We start from the raw sequence: 20,958 nt of genomic DNA on the forward strand, positions 1-20,958 counted from the left end.
GGTAGGCCTGAATGGCAGGACTGGCTCCCCTAGCACTAATTTGTTCATTCTCTCTCTGTCTCTTCATCCTGCCATGTCCTGGCCAAGTCCCAGTTGTTCGACTGCTTTCTGCCTCCCTCAGCTTCCAGTTGAGCAGTCATTCCTCCCTTGCTGTTTAAAGCAGCTGTGCAGCTATGTAAACTGCTGCTACAGTTCTTTCTAGAGGGGGCTGCAATTGAGTGGTGGGTGATATGGGGCCTACAAAAGGTTTTTTAATATGCAAAACTCCTCTTAGGGATGAAGGCCAGCTCTAGGAGGCAGAGCTCAGGGGGTTTAATGCTTACCCTGCATTAAACCCCCTGAGCACAGCAGAGGCTTTGCGGGGTTAGAGAAGACAGATTACCTTTGGGGTGGGGTCTGCTGTGACCTTTTGTAAGGGGGTTTGAATCCCAGCAGGAGCTTGGCACAGGGTGGGCTGACAGCAGAACTGTCCACTTGAGAGTCTTTAATAGAAACTCTAATGTGCAAATGGCATCAAGGAAATTGCTCTGAGTAAGGCTTATTCTCTCAGGTGTCTCAATGAAAATACTTGCCCAGGACCAAGGGAATCATGAGCACTAAAATTTTCTCTAAATTGTAGTCAGAGTTTTTTAGGAGAAGGCGATTCTTGCTCTGCCTGGCTGACGCTGTTCTGGAAGTAGCGAGACCTGTTCTCTCCTGACACTAGGCCCTTTTGGAGCTAAATTTCATATTTAAAGGACAATTTTGGATACTGTAACTCACCCAGCTGTCTGAGGTGGTATTAAATCCATGTATACCTCAGCCACTTACTTGTTCAACGGCATCTTGGCACGCAAAATGCCAGAACAGCATAAAGTTGTCAAAATGAGTCTAGTGCCAGGGATGTAGCCTGGTGGCCAGGGACATCCTACAATTGAAAGAGAACTTTGAGGCAGGCCTGAGTTGCAGGACTGGCTCCCCCCAGCACTAATTCATCCATTCTCTCTGTCTTTAGGCATTCCTGGAGCGTTACCTCAACCCAGGCCCAACTCTTCAGTACGACAGGGATCGCTGGTTCTCCAAGCAGTGGACACTCGTTAGTGAGGAGGCTGTCACCAGTGGATTAAGGGATGGGATTGTTTTTGTCCTCAAGTGCTTGGACTTCAGCCTTGTAGTTAATGTGAAGAAAATCCCCTTCATCAAGCTCTCTGAGGAGTTCATAGACCCTAAGTCTCACAAATTTGTTCTTCGCTTACAGTCTGAGACTTCAGTTTAAAGGGGTTGAGTAGGGGGGAGGCGGTTTTTTTAGTTGTGCTTTTTTTGGGTTTTGTTTCCCCAACGCTGACTGAAACTGGCAGATGATGGACCAGTAATATTTGACCATCTGCACTTTATTTGGAAAGGGTGGGGGGAGGCTGGAATATCTATCTAAAAATATCTTAAGAGGCGACAGGACACCGTGGCTTGGTTAGCTCGGCCTTTGGAGACAGGACGCGTTCTTTCTTGTTTTCCCCATGTGTTTGTAGATCTCTCTTCTTTTTTTTTTTCTCTTGCTCTCTCTCTCTCTCTCTCTCTGAACAAATGCAGCATCTGTATTTTGTTTGGAAACCTGCATTACAGTGATTGGTGTGTGTGTGCGCATCTGCTTCCTGCACAGGTCAGTTTCTACGGGAATGCATTGTCCAGCTCGTGTTTATGGAAGCCTGTGTTAATCTAGGAGACTTTGTAACTCGTTTTCATTTAAGAAAGTGTGGTGCACAGGGGGAGAGGGGGTTGTTTTACAAACTAGGCACTCCTGTGACTGAAGAATTTTCCCTTAATCTTTTTGCTTCTCCAATGATGCCAGACCAGTATGAGCCCTGGGCCAGCAGGGGTGTTTTCTTCCATACTTTTTTTTGTCTCTGAAGTTGCTTCTATTGTTGATTCGTTGTAGTGACACCACTTTTTTACAGCTGTTTTGGATTTTTACCAATTTATTATTATTATTTTAATGAGGCTTCAGAGATTTTTTTTTGGCCAACATGGTTCTCTCCCACAGCCTTTTCACCTCTGATCCCTGTCCCACTAATTCAACGGGCAGTCCCATGCTACCCCTGCCTCACAGCTTTCCAAATGCGTTTCCCTAGCAACGGTACCTCCAGGGGTCAGTTTTATTGCCTCGTCCGCACCCAGGGTTGCTATGTGTTTGCACAGTTCGAGTGGTTGAGCTGGATGGTTCTTAGGGAGAGGGTGTGGAGTTTACCTATGTCTGACAGCCCTGCTGGGCACTCCCCTTTCTCATACAGGAATTTTGATGTAGCACTCCAGAAGGCTTCGAACACATCTCTAGGAAAGAAGAAAGGGAAATGCTTAACCCCTCTTCTCATAGAGAAGGAATCTGAGCAGGGCAGAACTACTAGAGTGCCATAGTCCCTTAACACAGTATATTTAAATACACTACAGTATGTTCCCCTTCCTCCTGCTCCTCCTCCCCCACAGCTATAGCTGAGAGACCAAACTCTACCTGAATGCTGAAACTGCCTTTCTTTCTTGACTGTTTTCCACTGTGTTGGTGTTTGTTCTCTTTGATCCTGGACACTGCAGTAGCCTGGCATCTCTGCTCTTTTGTGCAAGGGGTGTTAGTTCTTAAACTTTGTTGTGTGTGTTATTTTTTTAAAGGCTGTCTTCTCAACGTTTAAAAAAAAAAAACCGAGAGACTTAAAATTTAAAGTTGGGCCTCAAACAGGACCCCTGTATCTTAAGACCCTCTCAAATTTGGAGGAGAGGAAAAATGTTTTGGGTCCTGATCTCTGCTCTGAAGCTAACTGCTGCTTCTTTAACAATGAGCAAAAGCAGAACTACAGATCCAAATACCTTGCAAATGCTGGGGAAATCTGGGTCCAAATCTGAAACGAGCTTCATTGCTTGGGCTCCCACCTCTAAATTTAATTTGAGTACATGCAACAGGGAAGTGTTGTTCACCCTGAAGCCTGGGGAGAAAATCTTCTATGATACAGAGGTCAGTTTAGCATGTGCTTGTATCTTTATTTCTTTGGCAGATGGGTGTGTTGACACATGAAGGCCCCTCTCAGCCAAGTACTGAAGCCTAACCCTAAGCCTCTGAGCATTCACACTAAAATCAATTGAACTACTCACTTACTTACAAATGTTGCCAGGCTGGGGCCTAGAACAGAAGTGGTGAGACCATCTGCTAGTTGTGTTCTGCCAAATCCTTCCTGTGAGATAAAGTATTTCTAAGGACAGACTACCTTCCTGGTACTTATACACCAGCTAGGATTATGAAGTAGCCAAGTTGTCTAAGCAGTGTTGTAGACTGACAGGGAAGCAGAGGCAAAAGAAGGTGTCTTCTCATCACAGAATAAACGTCTATAGCATCCCCAAAGCACAGGGGAGTGGGTTGGTTGGTTGGTTGGTAAGGCTTCTTGGTAATTTGCATTTGCTTTAGTTTTTAATGGCCATTGCAGCATTTTAATTTTAAAAACAAAATTTGGGATTTTATGACTTTTTAAAAGGAAACAGTTGTATAGCAGGTCATGTGCATAAAAACTTTGTGTGTGTGTTTAATGTCTTTGAAATGCCTGTAACTGAGAGTGTGGGGGACTGGGCTCTGAGGCAGGGAGCCTGGGAATGACTTGCTGGAGCCCCAGTCACAGCTGAATGGGCTGTCTGCCATCCGGGCTTTCTCTGCCAGGGGCTGTGTGAGTTCAGAGCACATGCAGCCCCACCAGTGAATGTCCATTGCTTCCAGTGTCTCAGTATGACTTTCTTCTCATGGTCCCAGCCCCTTTTGCCCCCCTCCCCAGAGCTGCGAGTTATTTCGTGGTCACTTTGCTCAGGAAACATGTCTCTTTTTAGTTTTTATGCATGTGTTTGTGTAGGTGTGTGTGGATTTAGCACAGAACCAAATAAAAGCAGTGTGTATTGGATAAGCAGCAGTAAACAGCAGGCTCCAAGTGCCACTGCTTCTGTTAGTCCATGGAAGGGACACTGTCTGTGTCTTGTTGCTTTAAACTAAATGCTCCTAACCTGTTCTTCTGCAAACACCTTAGCTGACTCAGCTTAACAGAGAGACACGCATTGCTGGCTCTTCAACACTAACCCAGTTACTTAACTTTTTTTGTACTTCACTAAGATTAGGAGGCTGGAGACAGGCTTAGTGCTAAGAGTAGAGGAACTGGTGACCCAGACTCTTGGATCTTGTTCCCTGCTCTTCCATGGACTTGTCACTCCACTTCTGGGCCCCCATTCCTTTCTCTTCCCCCAACCCCCCCCCCCCCCCCAAAAAAAAAAAAACAAAAAGAAAAGAAAAGAAAAATGAGGGACTGTGACAATACCTACCTCACAGGGATGTTGTGAGGCTAAATTTTAACCTTATTGTAAAGTGCTTTTGAGATTCTCAGCTGGAAGGTGTGATCTCTCTCCTAATAAAGTACTAAGCGGTGAAACTAGACCAAGCTGTTTCACTTTGTTTCTAGGCAGTTAACAGAGGAGGGTCAAGTGGTGGGACCCTGTGCTGCAGGGCTTGGCCTGCTTGTGTAAAACTTTCAGGGAAGGCCACGGGGAGCACAGCATGGCTGAGGCATGCAGGGTTTGTCTTGCAGGAAAATCATTCATGAAGCTGCCAAAGTGCAGGAGGCACCTACTTAAAGTAGAAGAGTTCTCAAGGTTCCCAAGTCTTGGTCCTCAGCCCCAACAGTGTCCTTCTCAGAGGAGGCTATCACAGACTTTTTCTGATGTTACTGACTAGAAGGCTGAGCCTTTCCTTCCAGTCAGGACTCCTCCTCCTTCCCCAAGGGTAAGCCATCCTACTTTGCATGCTGCTGTATCCCTTGCTTTCTTCCCCTGTGTAGCCACAGACCATCTAAAGGCTTGGGCTGGGGACAGAAGTTGCACATAAACTGGTATAAGTGATTGGAAAATGGTTCAAATTTGTAACCCAACAAGTTCAGTGCACATAAACCACTTTCAAAATGGCTGAAACTGGTTTAAGATAAACCTGGATGGATGTAATATCAGACTTAACTGATTTAGGTTAAATCAGTTTATTGAACTTCTGTTCCAGATCCCCTGCAGATTCATGGAGTCTGCTCCAGCAGGGCAGGGAGACGTGCTCTAGCATCCCCTGACTTCTGGCCTGGGCTGCTTCAGGCATGTGGCTGCATTTCTGGAATCAAAAGTGAATGTCTGTTCACTTGACTATCAGTTCATTCTACGCAGTTTAAACTAACCTGCAAAGACTGAATCGATTCAGCCTCAGGCTTTTGGACTGTCTGTACTTAGTTAGCTCTGGTGTGTTGATTGCTATTGGGTCACCACCTTGAGGATGTAGCAGGGCACCTCCCAAGTAAGGAAAGCAAGGATCTCTTTAATTGGTTTAAGCATTGTCAAAATGGTGGTTTCCACACAGTATTAAACTTTGTTATAGCAATGGAGTGTGTGTGGGTGTGTGTGTGTTGTAGCTTGAACTGGGTAAACGTTAGGAGTCAGGCTGGGAGAAAGGGACTGGGATATTAATATGTCTGAACAGCTCTCCAGAAACAGGGCTCTGTCTCATTCCCCACTACATGCAGACCCCTCAAGCTGCCCCCTCTGCCAGTCTCATGAGCTGGGACAGATTGGAAGTGAGGGCCAACCTTTTTGGCAGGTGTGCCTCAAGGTAAGCCCCGCACCCTCCCTGAACACCACTCAGATTCCCTTCCCTTGCCCCATCTGTCGCTCTGCTTTCTGCTCCCTGTCCTGTTGCTCTACTTTCTGATTTTTGCCTTAATCTGCCTCTGTGTTTCTTGCTCCTTCCCAGATTTGCCATGTGCTGCACAGGCTGCCAGTGCCACTTGTGGCATTTATGCCACAGCTGGCCACTTCTGGAATATTCAGTGAGCAAGTTGCTTGGTGGTAGCTGTCCCTCCACACAGAGGACCAGGGAGCAAAGCAGAGATAACCCCCACCCAGTTATTGTTGCCACTGGCGTGGCTGGTTACAGGCATGTATTAGTTCCCCCACTACTTCTTCCACTGCTGGCTTGGAGTGATTGGTAGTAGCCATCTTGCACGCTCCACTTGGTGCAGTAGGCATGGAGACCAGAGGCAGCACACTTCCCCGTCACTGGCTCTCAGGAGAAGGGTCCTCTGAGGAGCAAGTCGTAGGTGAGATGGGCTTTATCGGGAGCTCAAGAAGAGCCTATGTTGATGGCAGGGCTTTTGTGCAGCTCTTGACTAAATTCTAATCTTGCCTCTCACTTGCTGTGGAAGAGTTTCTGCTTTTCCTCTCTGGGGTTGGCTGCTTCCCAGGTATCTGGAAAAGTAATACTTTCTTAAAAGCAAATGATTTGTGACCTGTTTTAAAGTCACCTTGACATAGAGGGCAAACCTCCATTATAACAAGCCTCCTGCTTTTAACAATGCCAACAGTGGGAACCATTTTTTCTCATTATTCTGATACAGCAAATTGACTAACCTTATTGTAGCAAACACCCTTTTTTAATGGACTTTTTTCTCCAAGTTCCATGGGTTAATTATAATGAGGTTATACAATGTACTTATTTAAATGGCAACCGCAATTTGAAGAAGCTTGAATGTTCAGTAACTTGTTTACCTTCGAACACTGAAGCCTACTCAAGTCAGTGTGGCTCTCCAGATCCGCAGGCATTTGAAAAAGCCTGTACATTGGTCCTGTCCCTTTAGATACCAACTTTTTGTTTTTTGGGGGAGATCTATTGTCTGGCACCAGGCTGCCTTCTTCAGATTGTCTTTAGCAGTTCTGATTCACATGAGTTTAGTTGAACGTATGGATATAATCTAATGGTTTCTTTTTATAGTTTGCTCGTATTTGTACTTCCCCTTTGTGGATGTGAATGTTACACTTGTCTAATGCCTGAAGTCAGGACTGGTTATTTACTAATGCCTGTTAAGACTGTGTTGAGAAAGAAAAGCCACCTTGGCATTTAGTCCAACAATGGTTTTGTTAGGGGACTGTGTGGCTGGGGAGGTTGGTGATGGTTCAGAGGTCCTTTTGCATCCAGGTGACTGGGTTGGGATTCATTCAAGGCGATGGCAATCGCCGCCAATGTATGGCCGTCTGACAGCTGTTCAGTTATCAGTGTGACTTGTGTTGATCTGTTTGGTTACTCTTAAGCCTGGTCTCAACTGCACCATGACAACAGCTGAGCTGGCATGTAATAATTGGCCCCTCTTCTCTCTAGGAGGCCACCAGGGCTGAATTTTCACCTATGTGTATAGCAAAGCACATTGGCAGGCTAAAAGTTGTAAGCTGCTGCTACCCGTCCTATGCCTGTTCTGTGGGTGGAGGACTTCATTTTCTAGGGCTGCTGATCTGGCACTTTTTCACCAGCACTAAATAGTTCACTTGGAAGCACCCCCCTACACACAGATGTATTCACTTGGCTGCTGCAGTTCATTACCTGCACAGAGGCCTAGCTGTGAAGGAGTCTTACACTCTCTTCTGTGCCTGTATCTTGTACTTGATATCAGCATTATTATGTATCGGGGTGGGAGTTCCCTGCCAACACCTCTTTTGATCACTGTGTAATACTTTTTTCTACACAAATTGCATATAGTCAGGTGGGTTTTGTCAAGGATTTTTCTAATGAATAGACACTAACCAGCATCACACTCTCTGCACACATGACTTTAACTGCAATGGTACATGGTCTTTCTGTTTTTTCTGATTGTGAACTTAAGTAGCAGATTCCTGGTGTCTGTGATTTTAATGCACTGTGTGTCTAGCATAGTAAATTGTTCTGTTCCAAGCTGGATTCTCTTAAGTTATAGCTGGATTTTTGTTTTTTAAACTGAAACGTAAACCATTTTACACTTTGCATATTTTGTACAGTAAAATTCTGGAAATAAACTGAAACCAGAAATTCCACAGTCCTGCTTATTCTCTCTCAGATTGTCACACTGGAAAAATAAAATGTTCTCCATGTTTTAGCCTTCTGTGACCCTTGGTAGCTACCCTGCACATGTGGTTTAACCTCTTGAAGCCAAACCGCAGTGTCCCTCATTGCCCTGTTCTGGACCTTTTCATTCTGTCCTGCCACAATAGGATGCAAACTCATTTGTCACTATTGAAAAATGAGACCTGTGGGTCACCATAGTTGAATACTTCTAAATCTGAAACTGCAGGGAGGGGAAATGCAGTCAGTGAGACTGGAGTTGGAGACTGGAGAGAAGAAAAACTTGCGTGCATTTGAAACAGGTGGCTGCTGAGGGAATCTTTCCAAGTTCCCTGCAATTTGAGTCAAGCCACGGCTGGCCCAAGCACTTTTATTTTCCAACAATAAAGGAATGAAGCATTGCTACCACCATCCATGGTTTTACAGCATCAGCCACTAGCAAAGACTACAGCTGCTTGCATCTGCAGACACACGTGCTCAGATGTTACACATCCATTGCCAAGCTGATGTAGGGAAACCACCCTCCCCCCAGCAAGTTTTGCCTGCCCTGTTTTGTTACCCTGCCTTGGGAATAACAGCATGGATAGATTCCACAGGTGCTGCAAGTACTATGGCTGTGCTACCTGGCCTGTCAGCTCCCTCCTACCGGCAGCCGCTCCTTTGCTTCCCACATGTGCACTGAGCTGCTGGAAAAATCCACAGGATTCTCCTGTGCTATGAAGAATACAATGCAATGGCTGGAGAGATAAGGTGCAGGGAAACATTAGCAGAGTGAGCTTCAAAAGGGGATTTCCTTAACTGGGGTATGGGAGTGGGGGAGGTGAAAGCACTGAGCTAGAGCCCATTAGGAAACCAAGGGTGGGTAGCAGGGAGTGCTTGACACTGCTCCCCCATTCCTTTTCTGAGCAGCATGTCCCCCTGGTAGCTGCCTGCCCCTTACCCTGCAGGCTGCTGGGGGTGCTCAGCACTGGTCTCTGTCTCTGGAAGCAGCCCACACGGGGGAGGCCCCAGAGGCTGGAGATGAAGGAAACACAAGGGGTGCTGCAATATGATGGCGGCACAGACCAGGCTTCACTGCTCCTCCTGTCCAATACATCCTCAACTTCAAAGGTCTTTGGTGAGTCTGCTGGGCTCTCCTTTTATGGCCAGGCAAACACAGGGCTGTCCAGTCTGGCAGTTTCTTAACATCAGCCTAGCAGCCAGTCTTGGAGGGGGGCAAGTATCTCTCTGGCAGCAGCTGCCATCAGATGCTTCAAAGGGCGATGAGAGGAAAAACTCAGCAGTAGGCTGGGCTAAGGCAATCCATTCCTTACCTTAGGACTTCTGGTGATAACCAGGACCACAGAGAGGTTTAAGCTCTAGAACAGGTATTTGGTATCCCCTCCATAACTTCTAATGTAAATGAGTATTCTTGGTATCCATAAAAATATCTGCTCCCTTCCTGGCCAGTTGTTCCCTCCCTCCTGATGCATCAGTCACGGTGGAAGGAACAGGTGTGGCTGGAGATATCTACTCCCACTGCCCCTGCCCAGATACTTCCTGTAGCTGTCCTCATGGATGTAGTGGTGCATGCCGCTGCCTGTCATATAGGAGGCTAGAGTCTGATTCCTGATGTGGGGGAGGGAGTGGCTTTTGCTGCTGACTGACGGTGTGACAGAGGGATGGGTCACTATACATTCCCTGTTTCGTAAGCACTTCCTCTATAACATCTGCAGCTATCCAGTGTTGGGGAGGGCCAGGGAGCCTCTAGATCAGGGGTGTCCAACCTTTTTGAATGTGGGGCCAGATCACGAACTTTTTATCACCCAGTGGGCCGGCGAGCCATATTCAAAGACCACACAGGAAGTGGTATCACATCAGGAAGTGATGTCGTGACCTTTGACACCAATGAGGTTGCAGAAGGTGACAGTGAAATGGATCTAAATAACCAGTTCAAAACTCTCCCTCTATAGCATCCACCTCTGCCACTGTTCGGGACAGGATACTGAGCTAGATGGACCATGGGGCTGACCAAGCATGGCGCTTTTTATGCTCTTATGTTCAGAAGTTCTTACGTTCTTTGGCTGAGCTTCCAAACTATGGCTGAGATTTGCAGAAAGGGGTAGATAGGCATGTTACAAAATTGTCATAAAAGATTTGGAGCCCTCTAAATTCCATTCATTTTAATGGAAGTTGGCCTTTTGACTCAGCTTTGAAAATCTCAGCCCAAGGTGCCAACCAAATAAGTCAAAATATATTTTGCATTTCTATGCAGTGCATCTATGTGGGGCTCTCCAAGCATTTTACAAACATGAAATGAACCTCAGGATGAACCCAACCGGAGGAGCAGGGGCTCAGCTGCATTTTCCCCTGCCTGCGCCTGTCAGTCCCAAGCAGCACACAGCTCCGCTGCCACTTCTGCCAGCCGGTGCAGACCTGGCCAGGCTCCTCCCGTCCCCAGCAGCACGTGGGAAGCCAGCTTCAGCTGCATGCTGCTCTGGTTGGGACAGACCCACCTGGGTCGGCACCAGCCAGCAGAGGCGGCGGCGGAGCCGTGTGCCACTCAGGACTGACCAGCGCAGGCAGGGGGAAAGTGCAGCTGAGCCCCTGCTGCTCCGGCCGGGCTCATCCTGTCCCGAGCAGCACATGGCTCTCCTTTTCCCACATGCACCGCGTCGGCAACGTCAAGCTGATGCGATGCATGTGGGAACCTTGTCCCTTCCCCAGCCCTTCAGCAGCCATTAGGAAGCTGCTGAGGGGCCGGGGGAGGGACAAGGGGTGGGAACGAAAGTAAACTGTGTTTACTTTCGTTTCCCATTGCAGCACTGCGAGCCACAGAAAATGGCTTGGGGGGCTGCATGTTGGACAAGCCTGGTCTAGATGGAGGTAATTTCCATTCTACCCAGCTCCCCTCAAAGTCACAGAGGGTCTTTCTCTGAAATGCAGCTCTGAACAAAACTTGGGCATCTGAGTTCACAAAATGGTGACAAGCAAGTGCCTCTCCTCTTCACCAAGTTGGGGTGGGCAGTTCTTTGGGCCCACAGGCCATGTTGCAGGTTTTGGGGAGCTGTCACAAGCCAGATCAGCAGTGCCTCCCCCTCCGCACCCTTGCAACCAAAGCTCCCTGTGTAGGATGGGGCTGCGGGTGGTTGGGAAGCCGGTGTGGGTGCAGATGGCAGCTTCAGCAGGAGCAGCACAGCTAGGGCCCCCACCACTTCTGAGCCACATTTAAACCCAGAGGAGGGGCTTGGGCAGACACCCCAGTACCTAGTGGGAACCTGCCATCTGCATCTATAGCTGATGCTGGTGCCTGTCTGGCACTGCTTCTGGCACACAGGGCGGACCTAGTGTAAGCTACAAATGGGGCTGGGGCATGACACAGCAGCTGGAGCTGCCAGCTCCTCATGGGCCAGATCTCGTGATTTTGGAACCGCCCACCTGTGGGCTGAATCAGTTGGCAGAGGCTGGATCTGGCCTGCAGGCTGTATTTTGCCCACCCCTGGGACAGTTTCCAAAGGTGTAGACAAATGGGATGGAACCAGCTGCTGAAACAGAGCATTCAGTCTGTATGGGACCAGCGGCTTATACATGGTTTAGTTTGCAATGCTCTCAGGACTGTTGGGGTCCAAGAAGCAACTGTCTGGAGAACTGCGCTGGGCGGTGTGTGGTACGGGCCACATCACCAGCTTTCAGGAGCAGGAGAGAAGTGGAAGCGAGGGAAGGTAGTGAGGTGTGGACAAATCTGAACAACTTCACAAGAGGCAGATTTCTAGTTTGGATGCACTGGAGCATCACAGACCCTGATAGCATTAGTGACATGGGACAGCCCTGCTTATCCCTGAGATGGTGTCTCAGAAGTCAAGAGCCTGGCACTTTTTTTTCTGCTGGCGAAACACCTGGTGCTAGTGGTCTAGAGTTTCAAGGCTGGAGAACGCCTTCCGGCTTATGTCAGTGCCCTCTTACTGCTGGCATCAGGCCACTGCTACATACCACTGGCTCACTTGTTCCTGCTCTACAACCTTAATGAGCTGCTAGTTTTCTTGGAGTAGGATGGGGGCCCTCAGTTGTGCCTGAGCTGAGGGGAACCTCATGGGTGCAGCATACTGAATATTGGGGTCCTGAAGTGGTGGGGGAATGGGTACTTCTGGAAACAGTATCTCCCCCTCTCTCCCTCCCCCCGGACGTTATGTATCACCATGGTATGCAGGAAGGGTGACACGTTGGGAGTTGGCCAGCACAGTGTCTAGGAGTGGTGTTGAAAGATCGATCAGAGTTTATCTTGGCCTGGAAAGGCGCGGGGCTCAGGTTACAGCCCTTTCCGACCCTGACAGATAATGCAGGGCAGGCCTCTTCCCTCATCATGCACACATCTACACCCCACTCTTCATGGGGGGAGGGGGGGCACACAACATGCTGGTGCTCAGGATCTGCATAATATGTTTCCAGGAGAGTGTGGGAATGGGCTAGGGGCAGCTTTAAAAGCTGGGGAAGGGGCAGTGGTTGTAGACAAAGTGGAGCCCTGTCAGCAGGCTGACATGGTTTTTGCAAAGTAAATTGCTAAGCACTCCAAATAACGGGCCTTACCTTTATTACAGCTTGCTTGTTTTGTCACCATTTGGGAGGATGTTTTGGGAATGAGATAACTAGCTTTAGGATGGAACAAGCTCTGCCATACTGTCAGTAATTTGGCTTTGGAGGGGATTTTAAACAAGCAGCCTTGCACTGCTTTGTTGCACTTCTTTAGTCTGCACAGTTCCATGGCAATTTAGGTCAGAAACTTTGCAACCTTGGATTCAAAGTTGAAAACAAACTCTGGGAGCAGGGGGCAATGTGAGGGGTAGGTTCATTTTCAGGCCTCTATCGGAACATAATTTGGTATTACCATACTTATATATACTCTAGTGTTTAAGGAGCTCTTGTTATGTCCCAGGACCCTGTTGTGCACAAGATAGCAGGTGGATGCAGAGAGATGAGGGACTCGAGAGAACAGTGAGCCACAGCTGGACAGACAGCAGTCTCAGCATGGCAGGGTATTGATTTGGGGATAATTCCCTTCTTCACTTACAATATGTATTTTCTAGGTACCGGCTCCATTTATTTATTTATTATAGTTATAGGCCGTGCTCCCCTGCTGTATAAAATTGACCAGGGTTTTGGAGCAACTGCAAAAGATCCCCCCTTATAGGATTTCTCCCTGGCTTTCTACAGAGCCCAGCCTGTGCTAGGGCAAGGCTGGTGAGAGGTCAGTTCAGGCAGGAACAGTGAAGCCTAGGTAGCCATGCCCTTCTTTGTGGCATCCTCTGGAGCCCAGTTTAGATGTACCAGTGAGTGGAATTGATTGACTTGAAGGGTGTTTTGCAGCCAAGGGAGAATGGAGTAAGGGCCCGTCTACCTCCTTTAGGTACCAGGTGCCCTGGGGTGGAAGGAGGCTTTTTTTAACCTGGGCTTTGTCCTAGGCGGGGAGGGAGGGATGGGCTTTTGCAGGCAGGCTCCTTGTTCCTCAGGGGAGAGCAGAAATGAGGGAAGCACTTATCCGAGAAGCACACTCTCCAGACAGGTGGCTTGGTAAGCCACAGTGCAGTTACTCAGGCAGGGACACAGTCTGGGGATGAGCTGAAGGAGGAAGGGCTGTTTATAGCCCTGTCCTTAGATGGACTTTGACACCACATCATGAGGAGGGGGCAGGACTGAAATGGGGATAGAGAGAGCTAATGGAGAGAAGGAAAGGGGAGAGGAGGAAAGGAACGGTCATATTTCCAGCTCAGTGACTGCCAAGACCTCATTGACAGCAGGGTGAGAGGGACAGGAGTCAACCCAGAGAGAAATTACAAGAAGGTGTGTTGGGAGCTAGGAAGGTGACTGCTTCTGTCCTAGGAGCTGTGTATAACCTGATTCCAGACACCAACCTGCAGTGAAGTGCTATAGCCTTTTTTTTCACGGTTTGCTCTCCCCTTGCCAGGCTCCTACCAAAAGCCTCAGGAGGACTAGCAAGGCAGAACTATCCTGGGCCTCCCCTACTTGGTAGTTTTTTTAACTGTGCCTGGACCAAGTAGGGGTCAAAACATTCACACCAGGTGGTGGTGGGGATACTATTTAGCATGTATCTAGATTAAATGAGCTTTGGCCCAAGAGACCTTGTGTTCCCTCTAAGCGTCTTATTTAGGTAGTCTATAAAGGTGTATGTCTACACTGCCTTCTGGCCCACTTCAGACTAACATGGCTAACTACCTTTCCATATATCTAAATGGATCTAACATGGCAGTGGGTAGGTAGGCCCAGTGTCTGCCTAGGCAGTGATTACAAGGGGTGTCTATACACATGCTTTGGGGTGGAAGGGGAGCTGCTTTAATTAGAGAGGCTCTAAGAGCCTCTCTAATTAAAGCACCTGCAGCATCATTCAGCATCCTGCCCTTCAAAATGGTGCTGGGGGCACTTGAACTAAAGTTAGTTTGATGAGTACCCCCAACGCCATTTTGAAGTGTGGGGACACTGAATAGACATGACACAGAGGCTGCTGGAGTGCATTAACTAACACGCTCCAGCAGACTTGATTGATTGAGTCTGCTCTGATGAGTGCTAACTAGCACATGTTGGAGCAGATGTCTGTCACGTGTATAGGTGTCCAAGGGTGTCAAATCCCGATGCAATGTGCTGTGTCCAAAGCAAGCAGGCAGCTTTCCCTCAGAAGGCCTGGTGTGCGTGTGACCTTGTGGCTGACCAGCTTCCATTCTCCTAACCCAGGCCTCTATGTAGGGCACTGATTCTCAGCCAGGGTGTCATAACTCCCCAGGGTGCCTTGAGATTCTTTCAAGGGTGCCATGCAATGTTAGTACTATTAAGTGTGCAGACATGAGTCACAAAATAAACCCAGAGATTTCATAAAGGAATCTATAGTATTAAAAGCATTCTGCCCTGTGGTGGGCTTTCTGAGTTCTGTGCAACAGAAGAATTACTCAGTTATGTTTCTGTAGTCAAAATTCGAGTAAAAACGAAGAGCTGGCATTTTCTGAGTGGTGTCTAGAGTCTAAAAAGGTTGAGAAGCAATGGTGTAGGGCAGGGGCAGGCAATTATTTTGACTGGAGGGCAGCTTAATGAGTTTTGGTGAGCTGTGGAGGGCAATAAAAGTAGCCCCACTCCTTGACAAGTGTCCCACCCCCTGGTTGCCATCTTGGGACCAGAAGTCCTGCTCCCTAACCTCTGACCTTTGCCACTGGAAGTCCCTCCCTTTGCTCCTGGAAGTAGTCCTTTTGGGCAGGGGGTTTGCCATCTTGGAACCAGAAAAAAAACCCAAATTATATACTGAAAATCAAACATCCACAATAATATATTAATTTTATTTTTTAAATGTTTTGTCCTGATTTGTGTGCATCTGCGCAGTGTATATAGAGGTGATTGCATAATAGTTCAAAATGAAGTCTTGATTTTTTATATTGAGGGGTGTGGGTGGGTGGGTGAGCATGGGTTTGTGGGGGTCTGTGGGTGTGTGTGTGGATATGTGTGCATGTGGGGTGTGGGGGTGTGTGTGGATGTGGTTGGGTGGGCATGGGGGGTGTGTGTGTGTGTGTGGGTATGGGGTTTGTGGGACCTGTGGGGTGTGTGGAGGGGGAGGGTGCCTGGGAGTGTATGTGGGTATGTGTGTGTGGTGGGGTGTGTGTGCATAGCAGTGAGCGGGGCTCCCTCCAGAGGCACATGGGTGTGTGTATGGGGTTTGTGGGGGAGGGTGTGGGTAGGTGTGGTGTTTGTGGGATATTTGTGTGCGGGATGGTACAGTTGTGAGTTTTGCGGGAGAGGGTTTGTGGGTATGGTGGGGTATACATGGGAGTACCCTGTGCGCATCCCCCTGAGCTGGTCAGCACCCACCCCTGCCCTGCAACAGCCCATGCACCTGTGGTGCCTTCCCGCCACTGCCAGGGGTGCATAGATTCAGCCCTACCCTGCCCTCTGTGCCCACTCCACCCTGTCTGGCCATGGTGTGTCCTGCCACCTCTAGGCATGCGACAGGGCTGGGGCGGCTCTGCAGCGGGATTGCTTTTGTAGGCAGCTCAGGTGTTGGTGGCTCCTTCCAGCTGCCACTGGTCCAAGCCCTGTGGTACCAGTGAGGACCCATGTATGCAGCCCCAACCATGCCTACTCCAGACTCGCCTGTCTGGGCTGAGCAGCAGTAGCAGTAGCGGCTCCAGGCACAAACTGTTGCTCAGCACAGGGGGAAAATGTGCCTCCCTCCGCCCACCACCGGGCAGTTTTTGCTGCAGCCACCTGGAGCCTGTGCCATGCCAGGCTGCCCTGCATCTACACTGCCATCACCACCACCTCTGGGCTGCCCAGCACAGCAGAGGTGACAGTGCAGGGCAGCCCAGTGCAGCGCAGGCTCCGGGCACCTGCACCAAGAACTCAGAGGAAAACATTTTAAAATCTTATCTGGGTTCTTTATTACCACATATTGATTTAAAAAAATACTAATTTAAATGAAGGATAAATCTATCTTACCAAGTAAAAACTCTTAGAGAGATAATGCCAGGCGGTGAATTTGGCTCTTTTTGTCCTCAGCACGTACCACACAGGCAGCAAGAGTAAAAGGGTAAATTCACTCACATTGCTACCACTGTTGTGGCTCAGTGCTATGGCAGAAAAAAACTAGAGAGTTATCCAGCAATTTTCTCCCCACAGCCTATTCAGTCTCTTTGTTGTGACCGACAACAAAAAGACTCTTTAGTGCTAACTGGTGGTTCTTGGGCTATGAGTCCTTGTTGTTGGGGAAAGAGGATGAGACCACAAATCCTATTTCACAGAAGCCCATGCAGCCTGGGGCTTAATGGACCAAAAGTAAAGGTTCATCTCCCATCCATGAGCAATGGCAATCCTTTCTAGCTGTTTATCAGAAAAGCTGAATGGTAGCTGTTTAATGCATGATAGGTCAATACCAAGGAAGCAATTATAGGAGCAAGAGACTAAAAGCCATCAGCTACAGCGCACAGCACCTCAAATAACCTCCTGTCAGTGGTACAGGTAGCATAGCATAGCATAGCATAGCTTGGCAGAGCCAATGGCAGAGACCATCCCCTATTCCACCAATCACACTATTGCATGTGCACCAGTGTTTCATCAGTCACTGCAGGGGGTACACCAATTGCTCACTGATCCCAGCATGGCACACCATAGCCTCCCACCAGTCACAATACAGATTGTCTAAGTGTCCCACCAATCACAGCACAAAGCACACCAATCTCCCACCAATCCCAGCTCAGACCATGCTAAAAGCTGGTGGGGCGCAACATGGAACACACCAATATTTTAATCAGCCTTTTCTTCCCAAAGAAGAATAAGATATTGTCCTACGCTGTAAAATGGCACTGACTGAACCAGAATTGGAAAATCACTGAAAAGAGACTGCAAGCTACTGAATATTTGGGGGGATTCTAAATGTTTCTGGCTTTCAATCCTGACTAGAGTTTCTTCCTTCATTTAAAATTGCATTCCTTTTTAAAAGAAGAGTGAGATGAGCTTCAGCTTTTTAATTAAAGTTTAAAAGATCTGATCCATGGGTGAAGAGAACTGGAGAAGCCACATTAGAGAAATTGGGAGCGGGGAGGAAAGGATAGTACAAAAAAACCCCATTAATTGCATGGACAATGGGGAGTACACTTGCAGAATTAGCCTTTTATTTTATAATATAAAGCAAAAGCTTTATGTTCCAATTTACAAAGCACTGAAACCCATCTGACCAGTCACCATTGCTGACCTCTGCAAGAACAGGATGAAAACTGAAGTGCCCTTTTTTCCAGAAGAAGGGAAAAATGCCTTTGTTGCTATAAAATGCCTTTGTATTAGTGTAAGAGTACCTTGGAACTTCCCTTGCCATACACTGCCAGTTGCAAATCACCTTTATGTAGACCAATCCTTAGAGTAGAAAAGGGTTGGAAGAGAGGAAGCTAGCGGGCATTTTGGCATTGCCTGTTACAGTGGCAATGGCTTCAGCCCGGTTCAAATAACGAACTCCTTTATTCTTCCTGTTTACCAAAATTAATTTCACTTCAAAATTGCCCATTTGTGTCTGTGCTTAATAATATCTTCATTCAGGAGCCTTCCCTCTCTGGGATTCTAAAATGCTTCCATGGGCCAATTCAGACCATTGTAAGGAATTGTAGCCTGTATCCCTCAACAGCTCATGAGAGCGCTTCATAACTGCAGAAAGATGCAAGCAGTTTCTATGTGACTAAAATATGTTTTATAACCAGGCTAATCCTTGGGAGCTGCAGTTAATACAATGACCTGTGAGTACAAAAATGCTTATGATCCTTGTAAACTATAAGGCAAACAGATCAACTGTGAAGTGTGGATTCCCACTTATCTTACTCATGAGAATTGTTAAAGGCAAATATATAGTCTTCTACATGAGCAACATAAGAAGGATTTGTCCCTTAATAGCAAATGAAGAGGAAAAGCTGAAAAATGTTGGCATTGCTGTTTCCTATACTTAGAATGCAGAAAGCTGGCTTCAGATGCAAAAACAGTTTTTGGGTGTTTTTTTTTAAATATTGGGTGCCTCAAAGAGATGAAGAAATTACAGTGAGGTAAAAGTGGGGTACTACATATCTACTCTGTGGTAACTTTCATGTGTCTGCTCCTACCCTGCAGTAGCTGGGAGCTAAACTGTGGTAACTCAGCCCTCTTTCATTCAAGGCTAAGCTTGCCTGCTTTAGCTTTTGCTTACCATGGGAGAGAAGCAGATGCACAAAACAGCTACAGCACAGCAGCTGACATGCAGTGAGTCCTCCTTTTAACTTGCTACAATTTGTTTGTCTGTCCATATCCTCAGGTCCTCATTTCTTGTGCTTGAGGACCTCAGGCAGAACTCTGCAGAACCTGAACAAGAAGATTGCTGGTAGTTGCAGACAGAGCTGCAGTATCCCTCCCTTCAGCTAACAGAGAAGGACTAAAATGTAACCTCTCCACCCCAATACAGCAAGCAATGAGAGGCACAACTCATGTTACAGCCTCACATGACATTTCCCGTAGGATCTACAAAGGTTTTCCCAAGCCTTTCAGCCTTGAAAGCGAAGTGAAATTTGAAATCCCGACATTCCAGATGTAACTACATAGAAAATCCTTCCCCTCCTTCTCTCCTGAACAGATACATTTTAAACCTTTGGATCAGTCTTTATACAACATGAAGAAGCAGGAAAGGGTAAATATACACACACACATTGGCAAATTCACAATATGTAACTTTTTGCTTCGTAGTTCACCTACACAGAGGGCAATTTAGTGGAGTAACCCATAGGCTAATTTACATTAATACAGTGGCCACTGATTTCTGATTTTCAGCCCACTTACATTAATTCTACCTTATCAATTTCACAGATTTTTAATCATTACCCTGGATTCCTTCTTGCATAAGTAAGATCGGAACCACAGGCTGTTTCTCTGATAAGGTTAGAAGTAAACCCAAACTAAGCTAACAAACAGAACAATCTGAAGATAAAAGGGCAAAAGTATCCCTAGACTGCCCATGAGTTGTGCTTTTACAGAACCCAATAAGACTAGGACAATGGGAATCTGTGGGCATGGGGAACTGGGAGACCTAAAGATGTCAAATGGGCCAGCATGTGGGTTTCACATGGATAGCAGCACTGGACCTTGGTCACATGGACCTTCTCATTGTGAGTGACCCCTGGACTGAAAACTAGTGCTCTTCTGGCCCATAGAGTTGGCAGCAAAAAGAAGATAAACCCATAGCACCAAAAATACATGAATGCATCTAAGTGGAATATCATTTTGAAAATCGGTCATGATTAATTCAAGGCCAAACAACCTGAATCCTTTCACTGCAGGGTGCCATATCAAGATTATCCAGCTAGCCAGTATATCTGGTACAGCTGGAATGACCTTTCTGCCCAAAACGTACTGTTCATGGAAAAAGATGTCACTCAGGGACCTCTTGAGTTGTAGTCATGCAGAATGGGATGGATTCCCTAGGGATGTTTCTCTTGGTTTGTAACTGGATGGGTTTGTGCTCTCAGATCGTATTTCCAATATGTCTCAGTGCAACAACCATAACACAGTCAAAGTTCATTTGAAAAATGAGATAGACTTGACCCACAGAATTCAGATCCAGGTGCAAATCTCCCACATGGAGCTCTTATATGGTGTTCTTGTTCCATCTATGACACAGCTGGGTCAGAGTAGTAGAGTTTAGATTTGGATCATGACTACTTCAAAGCTTTGGGGTTGAAAGACACCAGCGTTTCAGATCAGACACACTGAATCTGAGCCTCAGAGTGTGGATTCAGACCTAGACCTGAACTCATGCAGTTCAGGAGCCTGAAGATCTGGTGTTCTACTTTTTTCTCAACCTCACCTTAGCTTAGAGCTTGCAATGATCCACTCTCAAATCTGGGCAAGCTTCATGTGTTTGGGTGGGAGTGTTTTCCATAGGTCTGAACCAGGGGACTTTTCCTTTATGATGTGGATAGTTGAAAAGTTATACTTATCAGGATAAAATAAACAAAAAACAACTGGTTGTTGATGGCACTGTCCATGAAGTAGCACTAGACTCCTGCAGTGGAATTTTCAGGATTCTGTGACCTTAACCATGCTGCTTGGTGGGGCAGTGGTGGACGTTCCCCTGTGGTTATTCGGCACTGCTGAAAATCAGGCCAATAAGCGTTTCGGCAAGGAGGTTGAGAGCAGGGTCAGGGAAGAAAGGAAGAGCAAACCGATGTCCAATGATATTTGGAAAGAGTCTTTAGATGTCCTAGTTGGTGGGACAGCTACTCGTGGGGGACAGCCACCTGCCCCAAGTGAGAATGGGTCAGCATCCTGAACTCAGATCATACAGAGTCAAATCTAATCATCATCGTCATCATCATCATCATCATTGTCATCATCGTCATCATCGTCATCGTCATCATCGTCAACATCGTCATCATCTTCAGTGTTGATCTTCCCAGAAAGCACATCTTCTATCCAGTCTTCCAGCTCCTCAGCTGTGGGCAGGTCATCATCATCCTTGATTTCCATCCAGATGCTGTCGGCCTGCAAGGACAGGTAAGAAGAGGGATGCACATGGAATGAAGGTGGGATTAGCT

The 20,958-nt window shown here is 47.3% G+C and overlaps 2 protein-coding genes across 2 annotated transcripts in view; one reads left to right on the forward strand and one right to left on the reverse strand.

Moving 5' to 3' along the window:
* The window catches only part of VANGL1 (VANGL planar cell polarity protein 1), a 69,483-nt gene extending 61,620 nt beyond the window's left edge, over positions 1–7,863 (forward strand). Inside the window, exon 8 of the mRNA XM_006261475.4 lies at positions 995–7,863. Within this exon, the coding sequence (XP_006261537.1) occupies positions 995–1,255 (261 nt within the window). The 3' untranslated portion in view covers positions 1,256–7,863. The remainder of the gene's footprint in view (positions 1–994) is intronic.
* Positions 7,864–15,189: 7,326 nt separating this feature from the next.
* CASQ2 (calsequestrin 2) overlaps positions 15,190–20,958 on the reverse strand; it is a 50,976-nt gene continuing 45,207 nt past the window's right edge. Inside the window, exon 11 of the mRNA XM_006261474.4 lies at positions 15,190–20,905. Within this exon, the coding sequence (XP_006261536.1) occupies positions 20,717–20,905 (189 nt within the window). The 3' untranslated portion in view covers positions 15,190–20,716. The remainder of the gene's footprint in view (positions 20,906–20,958) is intronic.

This window comes from Alligator mississippiensis, chromosome 1, assembly GCF_030867095.1.
Source record: "Alligator mississippiensis isolate rAllMis1 chromosome 1, rAllMis1, whole genome shotgun sequence".
In the NCBI taxonomy this organism is placed as follows: domain Eukaryota; kingdom Metazoa; phylum Chordata; order Crocodylia; family Alligatoridae; genus Alligator; species Alligator mississippiensis.